The sequence below is a fragment of the Setaria italica genome, chromosome IX, assembly GCF_000263155.2.
Source record: "Setaria italica strain Yugu1 chromosome IX, Setaria_italica_v2.0, whole genome shotgun sequence".
NCBI lineage: Eukaryota > Viridiplantae > Streptophyta > Magnoliopsida > Poales > Poaceae > Setaria > Setaria italica.
The window spans coordinates 16,600,578-16,624,551 of NC_028458.1; the positions used below are offsets into that span (position 1 = coordinate 16,600,578).

At 42.1% G+C, this 23,974-nt stretch overlaps 1 protein-coding gene across 1 annotated transcript; it reads right to left on the reverse strand.

Moving 5' to 3' along the window:
* Positions 1 to 9,027: 9,027 nt before the first annotated feature.
* LOC101761084 (transportin MOS14) lies at positions 9,028 to 23,946 on the reverse strand. Its single transcript, XM_004982808.4, has 27 exons — positions 23,580 to 23,946; positions 22,541 to 22,618; positions 22,364 to 22,426; positions 21,338 to 21,385; positions 21,112 to 21,258; positions 20,220 to 20,351; positions 19,496 to 19,536; positions 19,264 to 19,355; positions 17,139 to 17,266; positions 16,656 to 16,731; positions 16,451 to 16,571; positions 16,277 to 16,376; positions 16,050 to 16,131; positions 15,872 to 15,954; positions 14,040 to 14,159; positions 13,809 to 13,860; positions 13,410 to 13,565; positions 12,957 to 13,080; positions 12,775 to 12,856; positions 12,613 to 12,701; positions 12,464 to 12,538; positions 12,307 to 12,361; positions 11,474 to 11,593; positions 11,304 to 11,396; positions 11,073 to 11,218; positions 10,648 to 10,825; positions 9,028 to 9,770 (listed from the first exon to the last, which is right to left on the reverse strand). The coding sequence occupies exons 1-27, from the start codon at positions 23,706 to 23,708 to the stop codon at positions 9,480 to 9,482; spliced, it is 2,901 nt and encodes a 966-aa protein (XP_004982865.1). The 5' UTR covers positions 23,709 to 23,946; the 3' UTR covers positions 9,028 to 9,479.
* Positions 23,947 to 23,974: the final 28 nt, after the last annotated feature.

The following is a 23,974-nucleotide window of genomic DNA, read 5'->3' on the forward strand; positions in this document are numbered from 1 at the left end:
AGAACGCCAAGGAAAACCTTAGTTGGGACATGCGTGGTGATTGCTCGAATGCCTTGCTTCATTGCATTCATGATCCATCCATGCAGTTTATTCAGTTTCCATGGGCCCTTCAGCAGATCCCACCGATACAAGAATGGTTTGCCATGCTCATAATCCATTGGGACATCATCTGACGCAAAGAAATTGAGGCTTTGATCATTTTCCTTTTGCCTAGAGGCGCTATGAGTTACAGATTTTTCGTCGAAAGATAAAGCCTCCTTCTTCAATACGTTTAAAAACTTGTCGACATCTGCTAATGGAGCCTTTTCATATGTGCTGACCATACAAGGTACCGCTGGCCTCTTGGGAGGTGGAGATGCTAGCGAAGGCGATGTTGGATCATTAACTTCTAAATCATCTACCCGTTCATCGCCTTCTAGTGTTGATGTCCCATCATCCTCATTAAGAGCTTCTAGGACAAGTGATAGCATTGGCTGCACATCCTCATTGTTAGCTCCCTGCACATGTGACAACGTTAGTTGCTCCGTGTCAACATTTGAATCTGAAAGGGATAGTTCTTGGCTCGACCGTGAGGTTTCTGATGATGCATACAAAATGCTATCTCAGCGATGCCATAGTATGTACTGGTTCATCGTATCACTGAGAACCTCAATCCTTCAGCAGTAGGGATGTCTATCTCGCACGACTCATCCAATGCCGTAACAACTTGCACCCAGGCGTATTCTGGCAGGGTTGCCTTTGGGAACACATGACCCGTTACTGCCATGCCGGTTGTGACCTCTCGAAACATATTTTATTTACTTCCATAAGGTATAACCAACCTGCATGGTGTATCCACTTGTATGTCATCAACGGGATACCTCACGTTTGCAATGGAGCCAGCACTACTTAGAGCAACGAATCTTGTCTGGGCAAGTAGCATGGTTGGTTCTGCCTGTCATCGACCATCGAATATTGTCAGGTCAGCCATCGTTTGGCTCGTCGCATGGTTGACCAAGAAGTCTAAGAGATCCTACTTGGCGATTTCTCTCCTCTTTTCTTCAAGGTTTTTCTTATAACAGTCACGCTTCCAGTAGCTTGCTTGGTCGTTGGGGAATGATTTACCCCAGGGCAATGTTGATGACATCCCTCGAAGACGCCTAGAGTGCTCCGAAGTTCCGATCGCGGCGGTTAGCTGATCTTTCTCCTGTCGGGCCTGAAAAAACTTTTGTTTTGCGTCTCGGCAAGCTATTCCAACCTCTTGTAAATTAGCTCTGTTGAGGGGTGTTTGAATTTAACCTTGATGTCAGGTGTTACAGTTGGAATTCGAGCTAGTACCCAATTCCTGTTGCGCTCATCCAAGCCTACAAACATATCCGGTAAACCAGCTCTCCTCGCTCTTCTTCCTTATTCCTCCATTTAGCAATCTTGGCAGCATACCCTCCCGCACCCAAGTGATGGGGGTTCTCGGTGGCTTTGATAGCCTTCGCGGTATTTATTCGCTCAGGGCTTTTGCTTCCGGCATGTTCTTCTGTTGTTTGAACTTTTCTCACATTTCTGAAGAAATCTTATTGAAATTAGCATTCTTTCTTTATTAAGAGTAGACCTCCAATTCCTGAAATATCTCCCAAGGAGGCCCTCGGCAAAGTTTCTTGCAAATTTCTCTTGACTTTCAGGAAAAGTGAACATTTCTTTTACTGTGGCCCACAATACATCCTTTGCAGTGGTAGGCACCTTCTTCCAATTACTAGTCGTGATCCAGGTCTGCAATTTATCCCTAATAATAGCTCCACATATGTTTTGAAACCTAGCAGATATCCCCTCAAGTAATATGGGCTCACCTTTGGTGCCAAGCTCTTCTATTACGAGACTTACTTATTTAGGGATCTGGTTTCGGCTTCGTTGCCCACATTTACGTTTTGGATTACTACTAGAAGTAGTAGTAGCTGAAGGTTGTGGTGCAGAGGCAGCTACCTCCTCTTCATGCAGAGTAGATGTTCTACAATGTCACGGCGGGTAATGCACCAGGAATTGGTCATTGTTCTATAGAGAAAATAATAGTTGGAGTTTATCATCTTCATGTCAACAACAAACATAACACTAGCTAGTATATGAATGTGCATGCAGGTACCTGATGATCCGCGGTTGGATCGTATTCAGGGTCATCTACATCTGGACACCTGCGAGACCTAGGTGGGCTTGGTTCATACTCAGGTGGAGTAGAATACGATCCACAATCGTTGTCAGAATCTGAATCTTTCTCAGAGGATTCAACACTGTTCTCATTGTGGTCCATCGCTGTTAATACACAAAATTGTAATACTTGAGGGTAAAAACTATTTATAGATTTATACATATCAATATCATCAATTTAAATATTTATACACATCAATATCGGGAAGGGGGCCGCGGCGGCACACGGGAGGAGGGTGGCGGCACTTCTGGACGAGGGACGCGGCGGCGCACAAGGAGGCGGCTGCGGCGGCGCTCCGGGAGGCGCGGTGGCGCATGGGTCAGCAGCGGCGGTGGCGAGGTGCCCTGATCGCGCGTCATATAGGAGAGATCTGCACTCGAGGGCAGCGTTAGCGCCCACCAACACAGCTTTTTTGTGCTGGCGGGTGTCATTAAGCACCCGCCAGCAAAGATTTTTCAGCAAATTTCAAACATTTTGAATACTTGCTAAGTAAGTTCAAAATTATTTGAAACTTCTACACCTGAACATAAATGTTTTATAGTGCTTGTAAAAATTATATTTTCATAAATAACACAAAAGTTTTTGAGTAGTTAGTTCACATGTCACTATAGGTTGAGACTCCTCGTGAGTTACAGGGTGATTATAACTTAGATATCCATTTGGAAGGACGTACTGTTATACTATCTCAAAATTGTCTTATTATTTTTGGTCCATGTTGGTGCACCGGTAAAGTGGTTACATGCCAAATATCATGATTGTTGGATCAAATTATATTTTATTAAAATTTAGTTAAATAGAAAAGTAAATGGATTTCATGTTAAACCTTTTAAACAGTTCCATATTTAAGAAAATTCCATGATTTGAGATAAAAACTAAAATGAATCTTTACCAAAAAATACCAAATCCAAAGGGGAAGGTGGATTATACCATTCCATCTAGGTTTAATTTAATTTTAATAAAATATAAATTTGTTGAATAATCATGATAATTGGCATGTAACCACTTTACCAGTGCACCAACATGGATCAAGCGTCCTTCCCAAATGGATATCCAAGTCATAATCACCCTATAACTCATGAGGTGTTTCAACCTATAGTGACATGTGAACTAACTAGTCAAAACATTTGTGTTATGTATGAAAATATATTTTTTACATTCACTATACAACATTTATGTCCAGGTGTAGAAGTTTGAAACAATTTTGAACTTATTTAGCAAGTATTTAAATTGTTTGAAATTTGGTGAAAACTCTGTGCTGGCGGGTACTTAATGCCACTCGCTAGCACAGATCGTCTGTGCTGGCGGGCGCTAATGTCATCCGCCAGCACAGAGGAGCGCTAGCATTGATGCCTCCCTACAAAGGTGGGGGAGCACCTAAAATTTTCTAAGTCCTAGCGTTGTGAACGGAAATCACGCTGTTAGGCTGCTCGACTCCGCCGCGGCCCCCGAGCGCCACCTGCTCCCTGTCGGGCTACCTCTTATCCCCGCCGGGCCTCCTTGTCCCCACCGAGCCACCTCCCCTAGCGCTGCCTCTTCCTCGAGTTGTTGTAGAACGCTTGAATGCGCTTTCTCCAATTGTTGCTTGTCCTTGTCGACGAATCTTTTCATTCCAATGGTACCTCTTCTGGACAATCTGCCCTCATGTCGAGATTTCGGTAAACCAATAGCTCTCTTATCTTTTATGTAATCTATGCAGCAATCAACACTCTCTTCTATAAGGTAGCTCTTGATCATGCTACCCTCTGGAAAGGTCTTGTTTCTCATGTATCCATTGAGAGTCAACATGGACCGTCCATATGTCCACATCTGATAGAAGTACATAGGATCTAGTTCAGTTATTTGCTGGACCATGTGGACCATGAGATGTTCCATGATATCAAAAAAGGATGGAGGGAAGTATATCTCGAGCTGGGCCTGAGTTTCCAACACAAATAGCTGAAGCCTAGCCAACTCGACACAATCGATCACTTTCTGCGAAATCACATTGAAAAAGTAACACGTTCGTGTGATAACCATCTTTATGAATACTAGTTTGATTGCCCGGATCACAATAGCAAGAAAAACTATGATTCTCACATGGCAATCATGAGAGTTATGGCCGGCAAGCGCCATGTCCTTCAATGAGATTATTGACCGGATGTTTGATGAGAATCCGGTCGGCACTTTCAACCCACGCAAGCACTTGCACATAGTCAATCTCTCATCTGGTGTTAAGTTGTAGCTAGCCGATGGAAGGTATTGCTTACCATTAGGAAGTTCTTGCGGGTGGAACTCTGGCCTCATTTGAAGGTCAACTAGATCCTTACGTGATTTTAGTTCATCCTTTGCCTTACCTGATAAGCCCAAGAATCTGATGGTGCTATCAACACATTCTTCTGAAGATGCATCCCATCAATTACATGGCGCACCACCAGCTCTTGCCAGTCTGGCAAATGCTTAAAGAAGATAGACATTTTCTTAAACGGCACGTTTGTGACGTATGTAGTTTCAGCCTACTTCCTTCCCCTATGTGAATTGCCAGCACCACCTAATGACTTCTTACCAATTTTGAACTTGACCTTCTCATACATTTCAAATACTATTTTACCCGTAGCTGGTTTTGGAGCAAAATCATTCTCATTGGTGCCATTGAAAAAGTCATTCATCCTGCGATATTTGTGCGTCTTCAATGAGAAGCGCTTATGCCACATGAACACTGTCTTCATAGATCCCTTAAGGTACACATATGATGTTCCATCCAAGCAAACTACGCATGTTGTCTTATCTTTTGACCTATCAAGGCAAATAGGGTGGGATAATCATTGACGGTAACAAAGATAATGACCTTTAGTGTGAAGTGCTCCTATCCGTACTCATCCCACATCCGAACCCCATCTTTCCAAAGCTTCTGCATATCTTCCATCAATGGCTCAAGGAAAACATTTATGTCGATGCCAGGTTCCTTCGGGCATTGTATGAGAATGATTAGCAAAAGAAACTTTCTCTTGTGACATAGCCATGGGGGAAGGTTGTATATGGTCATCAGCACTGGCCATGTGTTGTGCGTGTTGCTTCTTTCACCAAACGGATTCATGTCGTCTGTACTCAACGTGAACCGTGCATTTCTTTTTTCATCTGAAAACACTGGATGATTGGCATCGAAGGTCCTCCACTGGTGAGCATCGGAAGGATGTCGAACCTTTCTGTCAGCCTTTACTGGGCGATCAACATGCCAAGTCATTATTTTAGCGGTTTTTAGGTTTGAGAACAAATGTTTCAGACGATCCACCACCGGCAAGTACCACATCACCAAGGTAGGGGCTTTGCGCTGAGTCATTGTGTCACTACCTATACAGGACTCGTCCTCCACTTGAGCACCAACACTTTTCTTTGCACCCTTCTTCCTCTTATTCCCGATGGAGGAACCGGCACGGTCCTCACAGAAATCGGCATTACTTTTGTAACGGCTAGCATCGCAATTTGGATACTTTTCCAATGTTGCGTACTCACCACGGTACAAATATGTAGTGGTTCCTGCACGCGTGTATTCTTTGCACACGCATCTTCAATGGATTGATAATCTTCTTGCTTCGCATGTTTTTTTGACACAAAGTTAGGCTTCGGGAGCAACTTGCAAAGCAGATCAAGGAAATCATTGAAACTATTGTCTGACCAGCCGAGTTTAGCCTTCAGGATCAAAAAATGAAGGATGAAATGTAACATTGTCCACTCCTTCCCACATCCTCATACATACAGTCCTTTGCTACCTTCTTGAGTGTCTCGAAATTCTCTAACCCTTTAGCACTCCCTAGCGACACTTCCGGTTCAATGTGGCGTAACATGTCCTCCATATCAATATCACGTTCCTCATCCACTTGTGGTCCCACACGCGCATCTGTTTGATCACTATTTTGATCTCCATAGTCATAATCATCATCCATCATAACATGGTCATTTTCGCTTACATCATCACCACCCACTTCATCAGAGCCAGTATCGATGTATATGTTGTTGAAAGTATCTCCCACCATGTTGGGACCAAATTGTGTATCCATCCATAAAATCTCGCTTTATCAAATGCCTCTTGATGACATCAGTATCCTCCCATACAATATTGTTGCTACAGTCAAAATACGGACAATGTATTTGCTTTGTCTTGCAAATGCGAGCATGCTTCTCCACAGCCTCCACAAACTTTGATACCTCTGACAACCTATGACAACAATTCTATATTATATTAACTAATTTAATGAGCTATGGGTCGCAATTCTATAAACTCAATTAAATTATGAATGTAGTAACTAATAGTAGGAAGAAATATAATAAAAAATAATTCTATATTATCCTAAATGAAACTCAATTAAAGCATGGATGTAATAACTAATAAGCAGAAGAAAAAAATTAAACTCAATTATATATTAAACTCAATCAAACTCATTAATTAAAATTATGGATGTAATAATTAATGAGTAGAAAAAATATAATCAAACTCAATTCTATATTATATTAAAATGACAAACATAGCGTTGTAATGATTATAATATGATCATAGAATTTTATTTAAAAAATAATCCATCTCTAGTTATTTTCTCTCTCTTCCTCCTCTCTCTTCTAGGTCTAGATCTAGATGACAACCTAATGAAGTTAGAAATGATGGATAGAAGTTGAAAAAGAAGGTTGGAATGGCACAAACTTACCTTTTTGTAGCCACCTCCTCCAAAGAAAACAGGGGAAGAATCTTCCCCCTTAGATTTGGTATTTTTGAAACTTTTCCTGAGCTCCTCTCACGCAAGCTCTCCAAATGGAAGGTTGGCTGGGGAAGAAGCTGTTCACGGCTTTATCTGGGCGGCATGTGTGCTGGTGGGTACCAGCCCGGCAGCTCCGAACACCTTTGTGCTGGCATGTACGAATTCCACCCCCAGCACACTAATTTTGACGTGACAGCACAAACAAATCGTTTCTGGCGTAACGCACGACATGTCTGCGTGGACGTTCTCTAGTGGATGGATGGATGGAGCGTGACCGTCCTCCTGTGCTGCAACAGCGTCGTCTCTCTTCTGGCACCATGCGCCTGCGTCTTGGTTTTAGGAGTGCGTTCCAATCCAAGACGGCGGCCTGGGGCTGAAGGATCTGACGACCCTCAACAGGAGCCTCCTAATGAAGCACGTCCACAGGCTCTTCGCTGGAGAAAGTAACCGTAGACGGATTGGATGCGCCTCTGGTACGACGGACGGCGGGTATGCTGACGAGGAGACGCCGTGCTGGGGGGCGATCAAAGCGTTGATCCTCGGTACCGTGCCCTCACCATGGTATCGGTGGGGGATGGAGCGACGACCTCCTTCTGGCATGACCACTGGGCTGAGATCGGTGTGCTCCGCAACGCTCTCCCCGCCCTACTCACACTGCCTCGACGTCGACATCACCGTGGCGGAGGTGGCCGCGGCGGGCGGGATCCCTGACGACGGCCCGCAGCCCCGGCTCACGTCTGCCATCAGCACGGAGCTTGGGCTTCTCACCGGCGCCATCGCTGAATTGGAGCTGCAGCAACGGCTAGACGGCCGATGGGTGCCCGGAGCGTGATTGCCAACACCCCGAGCAACGGACTTCTACAACGCCATCCGCACCCCGGTTGGAGCTCCGCCCATGACAGAATTCAACTGGGACACCTTCGCGCCGAAGAAAGTGCAGATCTTCTTCTAAATCCTCCGACATGGACGCACGCGCACCCGCGCGTTCCTGCATTGCCATGGCGCCCTTGACTCGCCAGACTGCCCGTTATGCACTAGAATACAGGAGGACACCGATTACCTGTTCGCCGCATGTCCTCGTCTCTGGCGCCTTTGTGGGAAGCGGTTCTGCCCTCGCACGCTCCCCCAACGTCTCCGCTCGAGACCGCAGAATCGATCACCCAGATCTTCAGCACTTCGCCGCCGCCGATCGGACACACTGCGGCGCTCGCCGTGCTTTGGGTGACTTGGAAGGCCCGCAACAAGATGGTTTTTTATGCCCACCGCCTCTCGCCGCGCGACATCGCCAGGCAGCTCTGCGAACACGTCAAGCTTTGGATCTGCCGTGCTCCAAGCCGCCTGGATGTAGAACCCCTCCAAGCTTATTCTCTCTTCCTCCCTCCCCATGTTCTTCTATCTCCGAGCACCAATCCGCTCGTGGAATTCTGACTTGTCGATTTTGTGTAACGAAAAGTTATGGGCTTCTTGCCCCGTTGATTCTATAAAAAAAAATAAAAAAAACCATGAGGGGAGCATGGACGGCTGTTTCTCTATTTGCCCGGTTTAGAGGGTCAGCCAGTCAGGATTCGATCGTAGGCTGCTTGCTTCTACTGCTAGGTAGCACGTGCGCCTGTTTGCGGCCCTGCCTGTCTGGTTCCTTGAACTGATCGAGTGATTGTTCGTTGAGTTCGCCATGTCCGTTCTTACAAGGTACCAGATCTCCAGCGATACAGGATCCGAAGCTGTTGAATGGTGATGCGTAGGCGTAGCCCTGCACTCTTCTCCGTCAACCTCCAGATGCGTGGCCCTGTGCTTGGTTCGAGTCACGGCAAATTTTCAAGAAAAAATAAAAAAGAATGAAAAGAGGAGAGCCACGGCCGGCTCGTTTCAGACAACGGGCTTTTCTTGGGCCACTTGACCATGAAGTGCTGCAGCTCAATTTGAAGGCGAGAGGCTTTGCTTAGGTAGTTATCGTTTGATCCTTTGGGCATAACATGCTGCACTGCCAGTTTGCTAATTAGTTCAAACATCTGCCCTTGGTTCAAGGCCACCGCAGAAATTTCTTAAATTGACACTGAATCCCGGTGTGTTTACGTATTCATCAAGCCAGAAGGCCATCACATTTGGGCCCATAAAGATCTCCAGCGATCAAGAGAATGGAAACATGCTCTTTCCTGACACCCTTCAACAGTCGGTATAAGTATACATAATAAAATTGATGGCCACCTCACTTTACAAAAAAGAAGCTGACCGGCCAACGTAAAATCAGGCCCACGGAAGATCACCATTCTGCGTGATCTGCCTGTTACACCCAGTATAACACTGCTTTCGAGTTAATACAACACGACCTCTATCCCCCGCATACACAATGTACGGCACATGTACAAAGGTGGAACACGAAAGAATTACAATGGCTACTGACCTATCTATGCTCTGAACAAATCTCAACTGTATGGTGCCGCAACTCAAACCTGTATGAACTTGGAAAAAAAATCCCGAGATGATGTGTGAGTCTTGCATCAACACCGAATCAAAGTGGCTTTCTCAACTGAAAACATGCATGAAGCGGCATTCTGAACCTGCCTTGCAGAGATATCCAGTTATGACAGCTGTTGTGGAACCACCATGAAGGTCAACTCATGAGGCCGCAAGGCACTTTGAACTAGGTCTTGCACAGTCTTGTTTCGTCTACAAACATCAGAGATTTCCCCAAATCTGTCTGTTATGGTATGAAGACTAGACCCAGATGCAGCGTCTGATATAATGTTCAAGAAACGCAAGCGTTCTGCATCTGTTAGGGCTTGTGGTGGTATAAGATTAATACTTTCCCTTGCCCAATTCAGCATGTTCTCACCAAACGCTCTGCTAAGTGACAGCAGAACATAAGATACCTGCAAAATTCCATGAAAAAAGATATAAATCCATTCATCAATTATCATCGTGTTACCTTGCTTTGCTCTGAGTTTTTTAGCAGGGATACAAGAAACTACCTAACTACGGCCACTTACTCATGGCAGGGCAAACAAATGCCTAACTTTGGCAAAAGAAAAATAATCAAGGCAAGTTCTAACAAACCAATATCAGAATAGTAAGGTCCATGGTGCGGTTGAGTTCAAGGCCATTACAATTGGTATTTGCATGTCAATTTTATGCACAATGGTCGCTTGCATGCCATAGTGCAGTTAGTGATTTCATGGCCAGGCCTTGACCAAGACTTTTTCCTGCAGTACAACTCTGACATTTGGACAGACTGACCAAGTCAGTAGAGTGTACACATTTTGGAATGAAATTTCTTTTAAAAAATGTCATGACGGAAAGTAAAAGTAATGCAACTTATTTACAACTGGGTGGCACGAATGCAAAAATCACTATAATAGTATAGAAATAAACACAAACTGCATGTAAAGTAGTAAACCAGTCTAGCAGGAAGGCCTTCATGGGTTGCTTGTACACTCATTTTTTTCCTATATTCTTATAATGACGAACACATAGTGACTAAATAGAATCTGATGAGATAATTCAGCAAGGAACTGACGATTTGATCCAAAATGTTGCGCCGTGGTTAGAAGGGTTTCCCCTTGATTTTGTGACCAAATAAGAAACATATGTTTTGACAATACTTTCTTCAAACAGGAGAGCTATATTTGCCTCTGTATCAATTACTATAAAATATTTGATAATACAGGAAACTGTTGGTTCATGCCTTTGCAAGTTTCCAGAAGCCTTAAGGTATAGCAAAAGAAAACACCACACGATCTTACAACATACCTCTTCCAAACGACCAGATGGCAATGCCCCTGTTAAGGCAGCAATCATTATTCTAGTAAGGGTGGCACCACGCTGAAGTACGATTGTGTTAATAAATTCTCGGTAATTCCCCCCATCAGATGAGTTTGGAAGGTCAAAGACGTCTGATAGAAAAGACAATATCGATTTACATGCTTCCCTGTTACATAAAAATTAGGCAACATTAGACTTCAATGCAGTAAAATAGAACACAGGGAACATAAATATCATTTTCATAAATAAAGCATTTGAGCATGACTGCTAGATGCTCAAACATGGATCAAATCTGAAATGTTTTTGATATGTAACAATAAGGGACTTGTTGCTTTATGTATAGAGCATTTCAGAGTTGAGCCAACTCAAGCATTTTAGTCTTCCTCAAATGTACTTTATCTTCAGGCCATTACCTGTGCTGTATAGTTATACCAGCCATTGCACAGTCAATCAATCTTTGAAACATTTCTGTAGGTACAAATAGATTGGGACAGTAACGTATACATCTTGATGCTAACAGATAGCAATCATCAGCTATATCTGGTCTAGCTGTAAAATCCTGAAAATATATAATGCGACTCAAGTCAACCTTTGTGTTGCCAATATGTTACTGTGACCTAGGAATGAAAACCAAGAATAATTACTTGAATTGTTCTGAGAAGCTGTACTGTATGGCTGAAAAGTATTTGTATCAAGCTAGTAAGATAACCCGCACAAGATGGATCAGACCCAAATATCTGCAAAGAAAGAATTGTCAGAGAGGGGAAAATACAGTTCAAATTAATTAGTTGACTCTTTAAAAAAATAAATCAACCTTGATAACTTCACTGGACAGGTAAAGGAAGCAAGACTGCTTGTGTTGTTGGTAAAGAGTTTGGATTTCTTCAAGCATTGCACCAATCGTCGTTCCCATGGCCCTTCCGCATGTCCTTACCTTCACCCAGAAAAAACATGTTAGCATTAGCCAGTGCATAGTGAATATCCGGAGGGTACTGAAGTAACCACATGAGATATTTGTGATCTGCTTTAGTGCTCTTCCTAGAAGTGAAAAGCTTGTAATCTCCTCCTACTCCAATATTATGGGCACAGCTATATTAGTGCGCAATAATAACTGAAACAGCAGTCTACAAAGCCCAGAATTTCAAATGATACAAACTACATAAAACACCTTTATGACAAGCACCCTGGTGCATTGGGCATGTTAAACTGAAACTAGTAAGGCTAAGTGTTATGGGTGGCTGGAGGGCCAGCCCATCTACCCCTCACGTAGATATTAGATTAGATCAGATTATTTCCTTGATTCTAGAGAATAGTTTATTAAGGTTCAAGTGTTATCATCTATATAAGGATGGGATTGTATCTCCTTTCAATCAATCAATGAAGAAGAATTCATCATCCCGAGCCCCCTAATAGCCTAGTCTCCCCCCAAGCCAACTCCACCCAACTATCTTCCTGGCGGTGTTTAACCCTAATGAACTAGGGTTCATAACATCTGGTATCAAGGAACATTAGGAACCAGAGTTATTCAAACTACATGTTTGATAAAAGATAACTTCCATCACACATTCCTAATACTACTTGCATTAGATTTTAACAGAAGTTGTATCAAACAATTAATATCCGTGCATAAATAAGTTATAAACTTACAGCAAATTTGCAAGATCGGCATATTGACTCCATGGTGCGCGTATCCCATGCTCGCCTGTGCAAAAGAGTATTTTGATAAAGTAGGAGTTGACAAGATCATTCATGAATGTAACAGTAATAGGAACTTCTGTCAACAACTCCATGGTACCATACTTACTGATCAAAGATACTTTTGAGTGTTGGCCAATATCTATCTACAGCTTCAGCAACTACTTCTGGATGTTTCACATTGCTGGAACAATTTGGGGGATTTAGTAAACAAACATATTTTTCGATGGAAGAAATTTACAAATGGAAGGCCACCACCTGAAAATGCTTGATAAGCGGTCTATATGTACAGTTAACTGCCGAGCAGGGACTTGTTGAAGAACTTGATCACCTTGCTGGATTAATTCCTTTTATCAAAGTAAACAAATTAGAATGGGTACACTAGCCAGGGCCAATTGACTATCAAAATTTTCTACTTACTTGCAAGGGATTGATTACTGGCTGGCAGATTAACTCCAGGGCCGTTCTAGCAGATTCTTGTGGAAGCGTCGTAATAACCACACTGATCGAAATGTAACAAAATGCAATAGCATGTACCGTGAGTACTTGAGAAAACCAAAAAGGTTTACAAAATAGCTAAAGTGGATTGGATGAATTATAACCTTAGGGCTTCAACCAAATGCAACGAGTCCTCTGAAGAAACTTTATAACCACCAACTCCACTGATTGCAATATGGTATATCTGGAAGAGGCCATCCAAGGATCCCGAGAACTTTCTCCTACAGTCTTGTTGCCAAAAAAGGATGAATAAAAAACAGTGAATAATTTATGGCATAAAAACACAAGTCTGGGCAAAATTTCAGAACAAGCACAAACTTTAGGTCTCCCCACACTATTCAATGGCACTTCAGGATCTGCCCTCAGATGTGATCACAAGTCAGTGAGGCGATGGTGTGACAAATCATGAGTGGCAATTAATAAAATGGCCCATCTCAATTTTTACTACAGTAACAGGCAATAGCTCAACAATACCGAGCTAGACTTATTAATAAAGATGATGATTCTGAAACAGATGCGCAAAGAAAAGACACTGCTCGGCAGATGCTGATACATACCTTCACATATATACTTGAACGCCATAGAAGCAGCCGCAGCTGTATCCTCTGATGTACTCATACCCTTATTGAGAATATCAACTAAAGGTGGGAGAATGGATATTTCAGCTGGCGCAGCATCAATCCATTTTGAAAATGATCCAATGGTCGAACAGACTGCAAGTATATTTCAGAAGCAGTTCATGCAAACCATTTCTCGCATGGTTATTATTCAAAAGCAGGTAATTAGTAGGGTCAAAGTTAACAACCAGTAACTCAGTAACAAAAATTAACAAGCAGCCCTATCTTGTAATAAACACTAGCATCTTAATAAAAAACTACAGGGCAGGCACAGCATAAAATAAAATAAAAAATAGTGAGATAAAGGATTTCTGAACTATCTGCAGAGTGAAAAGATACCTGTTTGCAGCAACTGCTCATGCTGAGGAAGGCAGGGAAGCAGTGACATAACCTTTAGAAAACAATAACAGCACTAGGTCAACACCAAATATGAATCCAGTGCAAACAACAGCAGGAAGTTCATGTTCCAAGCACGGAAGAAGGTAGCTTTCCACAGGAAGATGTACATAATCTAGTTGAGAAAGAACACCAACCAATAGCATTATGGAACACTCAATATGCTATCCATACCTGTGGTAAAATTTCTCTCTCTTCAACTGAGACTGATTTCGCAATTGCTTGTATACAGAACAGGGCAGCCTCTACAGGTTGCCACTTGGGGTTCTGCTCATTGTTGCAGCTTCCATATGCCTAAAATACAGAAGTGCAAAACTTTTATTATTGAGAGCTTAAGAGTTTTTTTTTTCTATACAAATCTGGGCAGGCAGTAGTCAGTTTGAAAGACAACTGAGGCCTGATGTTAATGGATATAATCCTTATGTTGTTACTATCCAGAAAGGAGAGATGCATTGAAACTCAAGAACAAAAGACGAGTGACCAAAAGTTTTGTTATTGCATGTTCTCCTGAGTATGAGTCCGATATCAACAACACAAGCAAGAGGTGTCCCCAAGTAATGTTTATTCATTATATCCCAAATTAGATTAACTGGACGGACAAACTCCACATTATCTGCATTATATAGGTGCCAGAAATAATGATTTTCTGTGACTAACATGATGCACTCATGCACACAGCTGTAAGGCTACTAGTCTTAAAAATTAGGCAAGTATGAAAAAACAAGGAACAGGAAAGAGTGGCGTTGAACAAATTATAAATGTTGGAATTAATTCAAACGTTTCATCATTTAACTAAAGTTAGCTCAGGAAACTAAATCGAAATTCCTTCTTTACTTGTAAATTGACTCCTACTAGCTGACATACTACAGAACTCACATAAAAAGGATTGCAAAAAGTAGATTCCACAAATTTTAGAAAGTAGAATTTAAAGATTAGGCTAATATACGGCAATAGTCAATGGAAGAGTGAAACAAGAGCTAAGCAATTATCCAACATCCACCGCCAGATCTGGCCAATGAAGGCCAAAAGCCATTGCCTTCCTGGGTGTCATGAGTAACAAGACTGTCATCGGATCGACATGGAGTTGCATGAACCTATGGATCCTCCCATATTTGTAAAAAGCCTAGAGCCACCGGAAAAAGCACCTGTAACCATGCTCTCACTGTAGTGCTTGTGGGTGGCCTCTAGCTCTATAGTGACCCTGCGGGTGAGAGAAAGATACAAGGAGGACAGAGTGAAGGACCAAGGGGAAAAAGATTGAGGGAGAGAGAGCCGTGGGGACAGAGCACCGAGCGCGAGGGCGTGCCCACCTGTCGGCAGAGTATGGCAGGGTGGGGGGAAGGGCCTACCACCACCAATTCAAAATTTTAAGATAGTAAAGAAATGCAGCATCCACAGTATGCATGTGACCATTAAAATTTAAAACTACAGCCACTTGGATTGAAAATGAATAAGAAAATTAATATCAGATCTTACATACTTACGAGATGCATAAGTTTACATACTTATGAAAGGGTCGGTCTTTATTGAAGAGACTCATTTACATAACATCCTTCATGAATTATGTAGTTATAACTGTTTGTAGGTGAATAGAAACTGTATACGATATAGAATGGTTGATAAATGCTTAGACATCATTCAAGCAGCCCATGCATGGTGTGGTCAATGTACTATTAACATCTAAAATCAGATGTCAGAGGGGTACAAATACTAATTTTTATTTGCAAGCTCTTGTAGCGCTACTGAGTAGCAATTAGGTCCACCAACCCAATATCCACCCCAAAAAAGAGGCCAGAGGAACCTATGTTGGAATACAGTCATTCTATCAAAACTAGATATGGCGACATAATAACACCATTGTTCCCAAAAAAAATCTTCTAGAGAAGAAACTTGATAGTGCTAATGAGCACAAGATGCCAAAGTAACCGAGAACGAGAAAATAAACAAACTTCAAAATTCATTGAGATAGGAAAATGCAAAGCTAACAAAGAAAGAAATAAAGTCACCTGAGCTAGCTTCGTGGAAAGTACTTTTAGTGTTGAGTCACCTCCCAGAACATCGGTTGCATCAAGTAATACATCACTAACAGCTGAAAACAAATGGTCCTAATTATGTTTTACATCTGTGCTGCACAAAATAGGCAAAATGACTGATGAAACCAGCTAAACGAATCAGGTACTGTACCGTATCTAACATGTCTGAAATCCCTGCGGTCTTCCTCTGAAAAGGTGTGGTAATCCTCGGGGTATTCAACTCGAGAACTGACCTGATCCAGAGATCAAAACAATATATGAAATAAGGCATGTGAACTAAAATAACTCGGTGGACAACTGGACATTGCTGCTTCCATTGCATGACACGTTATACAAGGAGAACATTACACTAACAATCCGCAGTCCTCAAATACATACCAGAGACACCAAAGTTTCAAATTTAGGACGGAATATTTGCAATCTTCTGTTTCTCTCAGCTTCAATTGCCACCTCAGATCCAAAAGATACATAAGACTCCCTAAAATATGTGAAGCGTTGAGTACATTATTTCTCAAGTAAAAAACATGATGTTTGATGAGGATAGTGAACTACCTCCTGATCAGGTTACGCTTAAGACGGTGCCAGAAATTAAATGTCATAGAGGAGATGTCAAATTCCAGATGAGAAGTAACTTCTAGCAGTGCGTTCACAATGTGAATGGAGTCATCTGAACCTGTTAAAGCTCAAACAATAAAAATAAATGGGTCAGTGGCAAGAGACGAATATCAATGGTAATCAGCATATTCATGAAATTTACCTGCTGCAATTAAGTCAACATAGGATTCACCCATGTCTGCATATAAACGTGCAATAGCTTTTACATCTTCTTCATCCTGAAAATAAGCCAGTGGGTCATAAAAAGTAGAAGCTAAGAAACACGGCAAAGCAGTATGGTTCAGACAGGAAACTGTGTATTAAGGAGGAAAAAATAACTTTATCAGCCCAGTTACAACAACAAAGCATTTTAACTTTTTCTATGTGTGCTAATTCGAAGTGGCACATCCCAGTGAAAGATAACCAAAAGAGAGCTAGAGCAACTCATTACTAATTTAAATAAGAGTGCTAACAGAAAATTCGAATTTTCCTGAATCACCAAGCAAGTACATTAGTCCAACTGAATATAGGTACAAGCATGAAGTATGAAGATTGAAGACACATTAAAACTCAAAACATGATGACGGGAAATTTGGCAAATAGATATACCGATCATCTGTGCAGAATATGGTCAGATATGCCATACCTTAGATGGATCTTTGAGCTGCTCTTTCAGACCCATAATATGAGGGACAAGAATTTGAATCAGCGGCATTTGTTCAGCAGTAGTACCAGAGCCATGAGATACAGTAGCATGTATCAATTCAGATGTAACTGGTAATTAGAAGGTTAACTATATTAATGAGCTTTCAACAAAACCAAAGACATGAGAATTACTTGACTAGTCATCTTTAGGAGTCACTAGCTACGGCCAGTAGGCCATTCACAGTTATAGCAGCTCCGAGTGTTGGTTTGGCCAAGCTTAGCTTATCACATAAACCAGCTTTTACTACATTATAAGCCCAGAAAATCTAGCAAAACAAATAAGCTTGAGAAGCTGTTTGGAGGCATTCTGAGCAAATAACAGTGACTCTTTAATCCCACACAAATTGGGGCAGGCAACAGACATGTTTCCACCTTTTATTAAGAAAGAAAGGCAGATTACTAACCATCCCCAGTTCAATATGATCTGAGTGAACCTCATTAACAGAATCATAAGAACCAAGCTGAAGAAATCCCAAACATCATATGCATGCTAGCAGTGCTAACAGGATACTTCATAACTGAAGCAGCTGCAGGGGAGGTGAACTAGGTCTTTGCGAAAATGGCACGTGGAGAAACCAGCTTGTGGAATCCAATCTTGGCAACTGCCAATGAGCACACCAACTCCATAACCCTGGGAAGCCACCAACTCATTGGCAAGCAGCAACTGCAGGACTGCTGCTCACAATCTTTGATTCTAGCGATGAGGGCGACATGACCAGTAGCCTTAACGTCCCATGTTGTATAGAAACAAAAATAGAAAAATGGAGCATGTAGAACCTCCAAGGGTGCGGTTTGTCAGTATCGTCTAAGTAAGAAAAGTTCTGCCTGTTTTAGCCAACTACGCCTATAGAGAAGCTCAAGCTGGAAGTTGTTCTCTGTGACCTCTGTAACAGGGAGGACGGACAAGGGTTTGGTGTGCCAGGCTGCGTAGCTTTATGTTCGTGAGAACATGGAGGACATGATGTTGCAAAAAGCAATATGCAAGAAGAGTATTGCACAGGAAGCAGACAAGAAGTCAAGGCTCATGACGATGCAACAAGGTGAGTATGTGCACACAGGCAGACACGGTATATCCTCGAGCTGGATCTAAAGTGTGCTCCATCACTGAACCCCTACTAGTTTTATGCACACTGCCACAGCGACAGTCCAACCAATGGGTCACTAATACCTTGAACCAATATGTGAAGCAGGCTACCACCTTTGAGCCCTATCTAACTATGCATATCTGAAACCTGCGCCAAAACCTTCCCAGCTTTATCACCCTCTTGAGACACATGTTGAAGTTGATTTGGTTATGGAAGCTTGGACCCTCATTGAACTCATGTTAAAACACGAAACCAACACATCATGCAGTGGTTTGGCTACGAACTTGGAACCTGCTCTAGGAATCCTGCTTAAACGGGGAATATCTGGAACCAGATACCTGGTACAAGTTACATAGCAATTTTACGGAATAGGTTATTGTGTGGTTGCATCCAAATAAAAAGGACTATTCCTTTTGCACTTGACTATTCATATACACCCTCCAGGCAGCAAAAAAATGTTGAGGTGGTGTCCTTGAATGCAGACAAACTATCATAAGCTTGCTTCGCAAAAAAGATCTTTTCAGGTCTGGTCAACATTCTCTAGTAGATATCTAATCACCATATGAAACTGGCATGCGTTGGTTCACCTTGAAAGTTGAAAATACTTTCACATTATTGTAAATTTATTAGGATGTCTATGTATATTATATTGAAATTTACGAAGTCGCAGTTTAAAGACTGTCACTGTTTGCAATGGCACTTGGACATATGAGCACCAAAAAGAACAATAATTATACAAGCACTGCAATGTTTTGGTGCATAGAATCTTGATCGTGAAATAATTAATAAACAGTAAGAATATAACCTAAAAGATATCTCAGGTTTTGATGTTCTCAGTAACTGAATTAAGTATAATAATGACACCAAGAGCACACCAGAAAATGGTCAATTGTGTATAAAATTCAATTGGAAATGTGGCAAGAGGACAAAAGGTGAACAGCCAGGATACAATAGAAATTACAGGCATATGCAAAACAATACCATTTACAGCTGCCTCCAAAAATTGATCAGAGTTCAATGAAGAGAGTGCCATATGGACCAAAGGATGCGATGCAAGTTCAGAAGCAGAGATCCTGGCAGAAAAGAGATTTTAATCAATTCCAGAAGCCAATACTGCTAACCAGCAGTAGCGTAAGAATAGAATGAAACATACTACAACAGCTACACTTTACAGGAATGAATCGTCATAATCAAAACACCAGAAACTTCATACCCATGACAGAAACGAAGCCAAGAAGAAAAACCCTCCAAAACCTGCAAAGGAACAATCAAAGATAAACTACAAATGCAGGTTGTCGTCTCACTGCTGAAATGTATGTCAGAATTGCTAGTTTACTTCTATGTTCCTGAAAAAGCTCATTAAAATACCAAATTGGATGCAGCAACTCGCAAAAGATAACATGAACATGTGGTATTTGCTGTATGTAACATAGAAAGGTCTGTAAACTAACATTTGAGTTAGTTTATATACATCGTTGCATCACATTCAATTTATATACATCGTTGCATCACATTCACATACTAATAAATGGACAACACATTATGTTACTACCTCTTGATTGGACACTGTCTCCTAGAGTTCTAGTGGTGCAGCCAGAATATATATAAGCAGTAAGGACCAGCAACTAGAATATGGCTCCCAAGTTATTGAGGTTGCAAGTTCCTAGGGGAGACTTCCTTTGGTGGTTGTCTACTGAAGGACAAGTACTAATTCATGAAAGAAAGGAGGGTTAGCCCCTAAAGGACCAAATCATGGAAGCACCCTGTAGATGAATGTACGAGAGCAGGTAGGAAATCAATAGCTAAGCTCTCACTAAAAAATTTGAATGTGCAAGCATAACTTGCTTTATGCAGCATAACACCTAAGGGCTTAGGTATTTGAGAAGACAACTAAGGGCTTAGTATCATAAGGAAATGTTGAAGAGGAGGAGATTAACCTGTTCTTTCAGCTGGTCAATAGCCATGCAAGCAGTTAATAAATTAATAGCAACATTAGCAGATGAACAAAGATCACTCTCAAATTGTCTGCGCCGTTCAGGACGAGCCGCGATTTTATAACTAGAAGTTTCCTGTAAACACAAACAATGGAGAAAGTTCAGTTTTATCAAGACCAACACACTACATAACAATATTAGTCTTATGCACGAGTCTTTGTAGGTAAGTTAAAAGTTACATGAATAAACCTTCGTTTAATATAATGCTATGAGCAAGAAGATTATCTTCCACAAAAGCCCAGAACTGATACAACAGATCTAGCCATCCATGTAAGGTGGCTGGAAAGGTACCAAAGCTCAAATGCAGGAAGATAGAAGGCTGGCAGTGCCAGTTTGGGTGTGCACTGGTTGCAAGTGCATCCCAGATCACACTATTGGCATGGGTGGCCATAGATCTGTGGATCTCCGTGACTCATGATCCCTGGAGCTGTACAGTGGTGGCAGCCTGGTCTAGAGCAGAGCATGTCGCAAGCGGTAGATGGCAGTGTCAAAGAGGATGGAAGAAGAGTGTAGGGATTTGGAGAGGACGGGAGGGAAAGATGGCAAGAGATGACAGAAGTGAGGGCAGGCTAATTTTGACGGGAACAGTATAAACGTTATCGAAGTATTCTTTCGGTGGTTTTTAAACCAGAAGACTTTGCAAAAATCGATTCTTCTTTACTAAATCTCCTTGTATGTAAAATGGTGAGAAAACAAGAAAAAAAAGGGCCACCATTTTTACTTTCCCTACAATCATTTTTATGGGTGCAGTGGTGGTTGGGGGGTTGTGGCTAAACCCCATTCTGTAGCATAAGAGTGTTCGTGTTTGAGAAAAAGATGAAGAACATCTACAGACCTGTGGCAAAACTATCAGCAGTTCAAGGAATCCAGTAATAAATTCTGGATGAGCTTTCATTTCATCGCTAAGCCAATTCACAATTCCACCAGCTCCCCAGTCCTCAACAGGTACATGAACAGCCAGAGCAGCAATTGCAATACAAATCTGAAGATGATCCAAAGAGTGGTAGTGTCACAACAATTGTGTTAGCATAAACAATATCTGCTTAATTCTATCTTTTTACCTGTGTTCTAACTTTTGGTGGTCCCTTATTAAACTTTTTGAGCAATACCTGCAAAAACACCAAGTTAAAATGGAAAGTAGCAAATCTCTTGAAAAGGTCAGCCAGATCTTACAAGGTAAAGAAATCGCGAGGCCAAGATACGAGAACATAGTATACAATTATACATTGCAATGGAGCTTCAAAAGCTGATTCTACTTGATAGCACAACACAAAGAGGTACAAATTATACCCTGCATTGTTCTAGCGATCACGCCCAAGGTAGCGGTAGGTCTACCTCGATATATGCACAGCAGTCGACTTCCAAGGTTTGTCTGTTTGGCAGGCCTTAAAGTGATAGAAAGGTGTTCACTGCCCAAAAAAATAAATGTGCCCTTGTAGTAGATACTAATTCACTAAGTCTTGGCTTGATGATCAATAATGGTGTTGCCCCCTACTGGGAGTGAGGGAAATAACTAATTTACTAAGGGCTCATTTAGAGGTCGCTGTCAGGTGATCGGCAGGATGCTTGTTTCAGGTTGGGTTGTGTTGTGTTTGAGTGACAGGCGCATATGTTTTTTGTGTTCTAGTCTAGTTTTATGTGAGGGTGCTTTGGGTGTGTTGTAGTCCAGTGTTTCTTCTTCTTAATGCAACGATACGCAGCACTCCTGCGTATTCAAGCAAAAGTACTAAGGGCTTTGGAATAGAAATAGTTTTTAGTTTCGAAGTCTGTAGCTGTAAATTAGCATGGTTAGATGCAAATAGAGTCTTTGTAGATTTCTGTTCACTGTTTCAGTCTGTAATCACTTATATTGCTTTCTTTTGAAAGTCAGACTAATGACTGGACTTCCAAAATATTTCAAGATATGAAAAATAATATGATACAAAAATACTTATATGTGGTTTACTTTGTAAAAAACACAAGTGATATTTTTAAGCCACTTTCAAGGTTGCAAACCACATTAGAGCTACAATGTGGCCTAGCTAACTGCTTTCCACAATTCATAACATTGATACTCTGTAAAAGAAATTTCACAAGACGGTGCTTACGTATAAAGAATCTTGTAATGATCGAAAAGCTCCAGAGGGTAACTCTTCAAAGTCCCTTTGTACCTACAAATATCATGGAATGGTATTCAAGATTACTAAGAATCACCAGGAGAACTAAGTTAAGTTTGACATTCCTAAATAGTTCATGCAAATTATAGCTATGCCCCTTCTTTTTACCTTGCTTCTGAGAGTCTGAGAACAGAAGATGAGAGTTTCCAAATTACTGCTTTCATCATGAAGTAAACTGTCAGCTATCTGCATGTGGAGGATGGGAAAAACATTCAAATATGATCGAGTTGACAACCACGTATAAAATGGTAATGACTAGCTAAAATGTAAAAGAAAAAATCATCTAACATAATCCAGAATAGGATCCAAGCCAAAATGAAATTCTAAATTTTATACAAATACACAATGTCCCCACAATAGAACAAGAAATTAGAAAACACTGAAGCAAGCATCAACTTTGGTGAATTCCCCACGAGTGACAAATGCATGCATTGTCGATTTGAAACTCTAAACTCCATCTTCTTCAATCACTTCCTAACAGCAGTCAGCCCAAATGCCTGGATAGCCACAGCAACACATCACAACCGCCTATTACAGGAGATGAACTAAGTTCATTCTGTCAGTGGCATCTGCATGTCCATCCCAAAAAACTTGCATAGAAGTCATAAAATACAATTGAATGAAGCTAATGTGCAGATTTGCATCAGCAACATTCACTAGAAAGTAGTAACCTAATGTGGAAGGAGCTAACAGGGTTAAGAAATTAAACACTGTAGAAGGAGCTGACATGGTTAAGAAATTAAACACTACCTAAAAGCCCAGTCTTTGAGTTTTCCAGACTAATGCACACCAACAGAGACCAAAACTGTCCTGCATTACCCATCCCACCAGCAGCCTCGCGATGCAGCAGCCAAAATGTGCAGTCACCAGAGGATCAGAACGAAATCCCAATCCGAGAAATCTAGTCGCAATCCCCCCACTCCTACGGCCCTAATAATAACACACTAGAGTTACAGAGCCGCTCCGAATACTGATAAAATTCGCCCTAGTGAGGCTGAATCCAGACGAGAGCACCCAAATCCCACCCCGCGCAGACTCAAAATCGCAGCCTCCAGCTCCCAGAATAGCCGCAACACAGGAACCAACCCCAACCCAGCTCAGGGCACCAACAGGGAGCGGCGGATCGAATGGAGAAGCATGCGCGCACCTGCCAGGCATCGAGCGTGTGCTGGAACTCCTGGAGCCAACGGTCGGCGGCGGTGCGGATGCTGTCGTCCGGGTGGTGGTACAGCGCGGCGAGCGCCTCCTTCACCGTCGCCGTCGCCTGAGCCTCCATGGCGGCGACGACCCCGCCCAGCCCTAACCCTCCCGAAGCCGCCTCCGCCTCCTCCTCCCCTCCCCGCCGCTTGATGCAATCTTCCGGCGGATTCCTCCGGCGAGCTGACTGGATCTGCCCGGGGAGATTCGGGTGGGTAGGGTTTAACAGAGGAAAATTTGAAACGGGTGAGTAGTAGAAAGGGAGCCGACGAGCCCGTCCGTGCTTTGTGTTGCGCGTCCGTGCGGGATTCGACTAGTCCAGATGGAGATGCAGACGGATTTGTT

Bases quoted from the DNA above. Each gene is read 5' to 3' on its own strand.
- LOC101761084 (XM_004982808.4), bottom strand. From the start codon at position 23,708: ATGGAGGCTCAGGCGACGGCGACGGTGAAGGAGGCGCTCGCCGCGCTG. The intron at 21,259-21,337 runs GTAAAAAGATAG...GATCATCTTCAG, and splicing joins CACCAAAAGTTAGAACACAG to ATTTGTATTGCAATTGCTGC. The intron at 10,826-11,072 runs GTAATGGCCTGA...TTTATGTAACAG, and splicing joins GGTATAACTATACAGCACAG to GGAAGCATGTAAATCGATAT.